Genomic DNA, 7,661 nt, shown 5'->3' with positions numbered 1-7,661 from the left:
AATGTGTTTTTATCCTATATTTATTTTTAAAATAACTTACTACTTTGTAATATATTTGAGGCCTAGTTAGATGAGATTTTTTTCGTCGTTTATGACTCATGTGATTTTTTTAATTAAATTATTTAATATTATAAAGATAAATATTTAAATTCAAAGAAAAAATCTTTTGGAATGAAATGTTAATTTCTTTTTATAAATCTGATATATGACCAGGAAAACCACATGGTTTTCTAACATTGGAATTTTTGATTAGGTAATGACAAGTTATAAGTAAATCGTAATTCTACTTGGGATTGATTATACTAGAGGTCAAATTAGCAATATCCTAAAAAGTAAACTGTGTTATCATCAAGACATACTTCGGAAGGGTTTATTTAGTTTCACTCACATTAAAACATTAAGAAAGTTTAATCAAACAATATCTACAGGCAATTAGCTCATTTGTAACTGATGACTGAATCCCCATTGAAGTTCCCAACTTTAATTAATTTTTATTATTTTCAAGTTCATAATTTTACTACGAAGACTCAAGTTTTTTACATTCTAAGAGAGAAGAGCTCAGATGATCCAATAAGCAGTGTCATTCTAGCTTAATTCATCTGCTCACATGAATTTTGTCCCTGCAATGGCTTAAAGCTTGTGACCTTAACTGTATCTAGCTGTGGAAGGAGTTGATTGGAAGCAACATTTAGTTGATGTGTTATCAATCACATTACCTACAAGCATGATCTATAGAAACTGATTTGCTCATAGAGTGAAGAAGCAATTACAGTCTTGTCAATATGAGAAATCAGTGACTTGCAGCTACAGGCAATTCGATTTTTAAGGTTCAGTCTTAGTGGTTCAGATAAGCAGAGAATATATTGCTCATGCTTCTTTGATACCTTGTGGCCATTATTAGATAAAAAGATAGATAGGGATACAACTAGAGAGCTCTTACAAATGGTCAGGATATGTAGGCATAGATGTAGCCATAGTTCCAGTGCTCTAAACATTATGTGATTCTGCGTATTGGTCATTTAAATATAAAGTCATTGCAACGTTGAATCATGATATTGCACAAAATATTATAATAAGGGAACAAAATGCCATAAAGTTTCAATACCAAAGGATACACAAAATCTCTGGGGGAAATCAATGTTGCTTAATAAGCAAGATCATACAGGCATATCCACACTCACATGGTAGTAAAAATGATGTTGGAAAAGGAAAGAAAGAATACAAGAAATATGAAAGTATCTGCTTACATGATGATGTGAAAAAAAATGAGGATGCTGATTTAGAGATCTCCATCATTGCGAAACCCGGGTGATCTCATTGAGTTGAAAGGATAAGTCTTTCAACTTTACAGCTGAACCTCATCAGGATTCTGAACCCAAGCCTTCATTGCATTCACAAGATTCATACAATTGAGATTTATTTGAACAGTTCATTGTCGTCATGCTTTGTGTCCATGCAGATGCTTCGCCCATCGTCGAGCCATGAAGGGGTCAAGGTAACCCCACCTCTCGACATGGTTGCTCCTTCCTCTAACAGTGAGATCAATTGCTTCAATCTCACCCTGAGGATCATTTTGGTCATTCTTCATCTCGGTCCCAAGCACTACTTCCCCAGTGCTTAGCCTCTGTTCTGCTCCTCCTTCAACATAGCTATAGCTGACAGCAAGGTATCCACAGTCATCAATTGAGTTCACTGGTATCCTCCTTTCTTCTCCTCCTCTCAGCTCCCCCAACAATACCCGTCCACCCTCTGCTCCTATTCTTACTTGGGTCTCTCTGATCATGCCCCCAAGCAATCTAGCTAAGAACTCTTCAAACTCATGCATTACAAACCCACTTGACATCCCAAATCCAAAACCAATATGGAACCTGTGAATTGGGATGGGAAACTGCAGGTCTCTGCAGACATAACTTTGGGTCGGGCTGTCTGAAAGGTGGAGGATGCAAGCAAGTGGATTGTGGTGAGTCCGGTCCTCCAATATCTTGAGACCTTTCCGGAGCCCTTCAGCAGGTACAGCTTCACCTAGGTAAAATATGCGATCGATAACTTGTAGTGCTGCCCGCTTCCCTTGAGATGACATCCGCCTTAGAGGGAAGGCACGAGTGGCGGTGGTGGAGTAGGTGACGATGGCCAACCGATCCATGGGACGCAGCGAGAAGACCACAAGTGTCATGGATTGCTTGAGCAGCCTTAAATGAGGCCCATTTGGGCTTGCAACAAGAATCAGATCAGTTGCTTGTTGCTGAGAGAGTTTTACAGACAGGTAGGCCCTCTTCCGCCCATTTGGCAAAGTATTATGTTGTGGAAGCACATCTACAGAAGATCTAGTCAGTCATCACTGATAGTGCAAGGACAACAGGTGTTTACAAGAGACAGGAATCAATTACCTGTTGGTGATGAAACAGGAATGATGGCAAGGTGAAGGCGAGGGTGGCTGGCTTCAATTGCTGCTTCAGGCTCAACAGGGTCATCATCATTGTAGCGGGTGGCACGGAGAAATGATCGGCGGTTAAAGCGGGAAGTGGCAATCGAGTCATCAAGGATGCGGAGGATGGGGTCAGTGTTGCTAATGGAGGGCGTGGTGAACTCACGTGGGAGCTGTGACCATTGTGCTCGGCAGATGGGGCATGTAACACTGCCATGCCGGACATTCGATGCAATGCACATGAAGTGAAAAGCATGCATGCATTGTGCTGTGAAGATCTTTTGGTTGCTGGCAAAATTGGTACTGCCATCACCACAGCTAAGGGGCTCCAAGCAAATTGCACATAGTCTCTACCATCATAGTAAGAAAGAAAGCTTCAGTTATAGTTGAGCAGGCTAGTAGAGATGAAGCTGAAATAAGATCTGGAAACTGGGACAAATTCAAGAAACATCTTAGGATTTATAGTTACCCTCTGTGCTTTCAGTCAAAGGCTATACTTATTTGGCATGGTCTCAAAACTCTTATAGTTATTAGGAACTCTTTGCTGCATTAAAATGATATCAGAAGTGTAAACCAAACAACAATGCATCATACACATGCCAAATGTATACATGTAATGGTTGATTAGAAATTGAAGCCAAGATAGCAGTGGTAGCTGTCCATGCAGGACCCATGCGGGACTTTACCTCACATCCATATGTGACTTAGATGATACCTCAGCACCAAGTAGGCTCCAACAAATTAGTACACTTTTGCTTGTGTTTTGTATGTATGTAGAGTCACCCCAGAAAAGATAATAGATTGGCAATGTTAACATGGAAAAGTAAATAATATATTCTTTGAACAATGATCACAAATCGAAGCTGCTATTATAGCTTCATATTGCTTGGAACTGGCTCAACCACTATGATATTAAAAAAATACAGATAAAAATAAAAAGAATAATTTGAAGTAAATTCTAGAAAGAAATATATAGTTAGTATCATAAGACGTGTATTTGTATATCAACATGATCGGTGAAAATCAAATGCTTCGCAACATATGACTAAAAACTATATTTATTTTTGGTCATGTCGAGTCATATTCATATCAGGTCAAGATGTTAGTATTAGAACAGAACTTTCAACTCAAATCCAACACATTTGATAATTATATCCAAAAAATCATAACCAAACCAAACTCATTTAGTATCATCGCACCCAACTCAATCCGTGTAACAGGTTCAAGTAAGCCAACTCAGATCATACTAAGGATGCAAAGCAAGATTCGACTTGCTTATACAATACAAACTTCACAGTGCAACCAATAAACCCAATAATGACACAATTTAAGCGGTCCATTTAATGACATGACATATTTAACCAGACTATTAATCTGCTTAATTTGGATCAATTGTGTCAATTCCTTAAACCCTAATCTAACACATTTATTAACCGGATAAACCATGTCAAATTAATTATGACCCCAACACATGTAGACCTAACCAAATTAACTTCATGGTGGTGCTCATATTGGACTATCATGTTGGATTAAGAGATGACACCCTTATAACCAATGAAGGACTAAGCTATGTATGATACAGTCACAACAATGAACATTGACATATGATGGTTATGTGCCCAAACTATTCAAGCATAAGATAGAAAAAAGAGAAGGCTATCCATGCCTCAAGAGTTTTGCTGAGATAATGTGGTGCTTTAGATTTTTCTCCCTTGGCTTCTGGTAAATCCAAAATGTCATCACTAGTTTTTATGTATATCAGACATAAACCTACATATATACAACAGCACATATATATACACACACTATACACAATAATGATACATGAAGTTGGCAAGAAACCACAAGTATCAGGGGGGCCCGCCACCAACTCAGGTATCAGAAAAGGTTGGTGGTTCCAAGGACAGGGGCCTCATTCTGGTGGTTTCCGAAGGAGCCCAAAATAATGAGTGCCCTGGTGCTGTTTGGTTGCTGATGCTAATTCATTGTTTCCCCCGTTTACATATTATACGAGCTTTCCCAAAGAGCTTCTGTCAAAAGCTGAAGCATAAAGTATGATGGTTTGGGGTTCATCATCAGTGAGGGCAATGTCATGTGGTCAGATGGTCAGAAGCATGCAGGCAACACATTGATGGTGGTGGCTGTCCTTGTTCTCACTATACTTAAAAGAGTAACCGGCATGACAGACATCTAAAGCTTTTATTACCTCTAATCCTCTATCAAGTGATATTGTGGTTGGATCAAGGGAAGTAACAACGCTTATTTCGAAAAGGTTTGAGATCCAATCTGTGTTTTCAGCCTATTTTGTTTGATAAAGAATCTTGGGAGGGCCAAAGCGAGATTGCAGAAGAAAGAGAAAAGTTAAGAGGAGTACCTTATCAGGGACACCTTTCGCCCCTGCTTCCTCCGGTTTTCCCTCTGCGCTCTCCGTCGTTATGCTAATCCCGGAGAAAGAGATCTGAATTATGGAATCGATGCCGGAATATTAGAACGGATGTACGTATAGAAATGGGGAAAATTAAGAGTAAATCCTTCCCTGACGACAGCATTACTTGAAAAACCCAGAATTTTCTAGGAATTAATATGATGCAAGTAAACAATATGAGAGACTATGACCAAATTGTGACGGAACCAGGAAGAATACCAAGAAATGGGAGAAAAGTTGGAGTTCTGCAGAGCTCAGAATGAAACGGGGGGCTTCGAGAAATGCAAGAACAGGAGAAATTAAGATAGAAATCCACACAATAAAAATGATTCGTTTTTCTAGAGCAGGTAGCAAAAGACAAGGTCAAATCCAAAGAAAAAAAAGTACGACTTTCGTGCAAGGAATTGGAACAAATTGCCCCATTTTGAGGAGAAAAAGGAATTAAAACAAGAGCAAAGTCACCTTACCAAATATTTCTTCCCGACAATAATGCAGAAGAAAGACAATGAGGTCAATGCACCATGGTTCCGACCCAAAAATTCGATTTTTCTGAAACAAAAATGCAAAAGAATGATCTTTTTTAACGAGAACAATGCAGAAAGCGCCTCTCGAGGATAACATCGGAAGAAAACTGAAAAGAGCAAAAAAAAACGGTGGCTAATTTCTGCTCCTTTTAGGGAAATCCAGATGGAGGAGGAGAATAGAGGAAAGAAAGGGAGCGTACAGTTTTAGCTGGGGTCTCACTGGAGAAGGAAGCGCAAGGGAAACCAATCTTCCTCGCCGCCCTCCTCCATCTCGATGCTCCGCCACCCATTCCCACCCACCACCACCGAAGCAGAGTAAAGCTCCCCTCTTTTGCTATTTCTTTCCGCCTCCCCCCACTGTCTTCCTTGCTTTATTCTGTTGCCTCCACTTCCGCTTGCAGAAGGCAGAAGCGAAGGAGACCAACTTTGTTGTCCGTTTCTTCTCCGTGGTAAAGAGTGGGGCGAGCGGATTAGTTTTGGGTTGGCTGGTTATGACCCAAACCCACCCAGGGTAACGAGTGAATGGGTTGCATGTCGCAAAAAGGTCAAACTCCATCCCTGGCTGTCTGCCAAATCGAACTGGCAAGGAGCAGAAGCTGTGGAATGTGAAGCGTAGATATGCAGAGGACAGACCGTGAAGTGGATACGGTATGCTGATAAATTCACCCTGGGATTGTGAGATCAGAATAGCCATCCAATTAAATTTTACTCGCGATGCTGATGGCAGCAACTAGAGTTTTTGGGTATCAAGGGACTTTTTGGTCTCAGTAATTAAATTGTGCACTGCCAAATGCACATAATTCAGGTTTCAGTGGAAGTATACGAGTTATTTGCTTTCTTATGTTATGCGAATAATGTGTACTGAATGAATGGGAAACATGGTTTTGGCAACGATGGTATTCATCCTTTAATGAGCTGTGGGTAGGACACAAGACTCCGTTAATTGTGTGATTCTATACAGAACATTCAAGGAAGATCGTATTTGTTGACACATGTCATCTCTCATGTTTTTATTATTGTTTTTTTAGGAAACAGGATGCCAATATTACGAAGTGTTTGATACTCCCCTTTGGTTACCTTTAAGCATCTTAAAACTCACGAGAATACATTGTCTGTAGTTACATCCAAGTACAATCATGGCTATCCTACGAACTAGAAAGCTGGCTTATGGTGCTTCCATGAAGGTCCTCCGAGGCCCACCTCGTATGATTTAATACTCGAATCTCTTGTCACTCTCATGAATGATTGGTGATGGATAGTGCATTAGGGAGCTAAATAGCTATCGACATTCAACTATATGTTTGTGGCAGTATTAGGCTGCCTGGAAAGAAAAGCCGGCTTGAGCAACTTGTCTTTTGATTGATTTAAACTCGTTATAATTTAATCTTCGTTCCAGGCAAAAAGAAATTGAAAAGGAAAAGAAGTCTCAGTAATCCCAGGAAACCGGTCACCCACTGCTTTTTGTCTGTTCTACGGTAGACATTGAGAGCCATAAGAGAAGAGACAAGCTAAAAACCAAAGAATAGGAGGGAAAAGATAGATTACAGAGTCCCACATAAAAAAGAAATCCACAATCTACATCACTCTCTAGACCTTTAAATTAGTTTTACTGGTATTGTTTCCCAGTGAAAGATAGAGATTATTTGTGTGGTAGCATATCTTGTTACACTGCAAATATTGTGACTGCAAGCTAACCTTTCTGAAAAAGTTACACATGTGGGAATGCATGGTGTATTATTATCTAAAGTTAAAATGATATGTTTCTATATTGTCTTGTATTATAGTCTCAGTTGTACAGCATGGGACCTTTTTAATACACATTTATTTTCATGGATTCCTTTTTTATCATCAACTTCTCTCCCACTAATCTCTTCATAATGCATACATTGATCGATGTTGCATTGCTAATGCCGCTGCGCTTATTTCTAATCAGCACTTGGTGCATTTTTTTTCTAATATATGAGTGCATGCGTCTATATGTATGTATATCCTGAACTGGGACCATGAGAGAACAAGCACGGCTAAACAAATACCTATACCCTACCAAAAATTAGGAACGCAAATAATGAGTCCTCTTCGTTTGAATTATTTCAAAGACTGTATTAAATATGTATTGTATCACACAAGCAATCAGGAGAATCAGTATCAAGAATGTACCGTAGACAAAAATCAACCAGCTATAAGCAGACTTGAGAATTCTGAAAAATTGCCATTGCCAAGGAATCAAATTCAAGGGAAAACAAACTAATCAGTAGACAAAATGAATCTAATTTTTAACGCTGGAACA

At 39.3% G+C, this 7,661-nt stretch overlaps 1 protein-coding gene across 2 annotated transcripts; it reads right to left on the bottom strand.

The window, feature by feature from the left end:
- Window positions 1–1,067: 1,067 nt before the first annotated feature.
- Window positions 1,068–5,760, bottom strand: LOC135623487 (E3 ubiquitin-protein ligase WAV3-like). Of its 2 annotated transcripts, XM_065126512.1 has the most exons (5): window positions 5,575–5,714; window positions 5,318–5,399; window positions 4,800–4,883; window positions 2,388–2,775; window positions 1,068–2,313 (listed from the first exon to the last, which is right to left on the bottom strand). In XM_065126512.1, exons 4-5 carry the CDS (start codon window positions 2,683–2,685, stop codon window positions 1,439–1,441), a joined length of 1,173 nt encoding a protein of 390 aa, XP_064982584.1. In that variant the 5' UTR covers window positions 2,686–2,775; window positions 4,800–4,883; window positions 5,318–5,399; window positions 5,575–5,714; the 3' UTR covers window positions 1,068–1,438. The 2 variants fall into 2 exon arrangements, with proteins under 2 accessions (XP_064982584.1, XP_064982583.1); XM_065126511.1 differs by lacking the exon at window positions 5,318–5,399 and having other exon boundaries at window positions 5,575–5,760.
- Window positions 5,761–7,661: the final 1,901 nt, after the last annotated feature.

The sequence above is a fragment of the Musa acuminata genome, chromosome BXJ2-9 (assembly GCF_036884655.1).
Source record: "Musa acuminata AAA Group cultivar baxijiao chromosome BXJ2-9, Cavendish_Baxijiao_AAA, whole genome shotgun sequence".
Taxonomy (NCBI): domain Eukaryota; kingdom Viridiplantae; phylum Streptophyta; class Magnoliopsida; order Zingiberales; family Musaceae; genus Musa; species Musa acuminata.
The sequence above is the reverse complement of the archived record's forward strand: the minus strand, read 5'-3'. Positions and strand labels throughout refer to the sequence as shown.

Excerpts from the sequence above, each read along its gene's own strand:
- LOC135623487 (XM_065126511.1), bottom strand. The coding sequence starts at position 5,664 with ATGGGTGGCGGAGCATCGAGATGGAGGAGGGCGGCGAGGAAGATTGGT. Across the intron at positions 2,776-4,799 it reads CGAAAGGTGTCCCTGATAAG|AGACTATGTGCAATTTGCTT; the intron begins GTACTCCTCTTA and ends CTATGATGGTAG. Across the intron at positions 2,314-2,387 it reads TCCTGTTTCATCACCAACAG|ATGTGCTTCCACAACATAAT; the intron begins GTAATTGATTCC and ends GATCTTCTGTAG.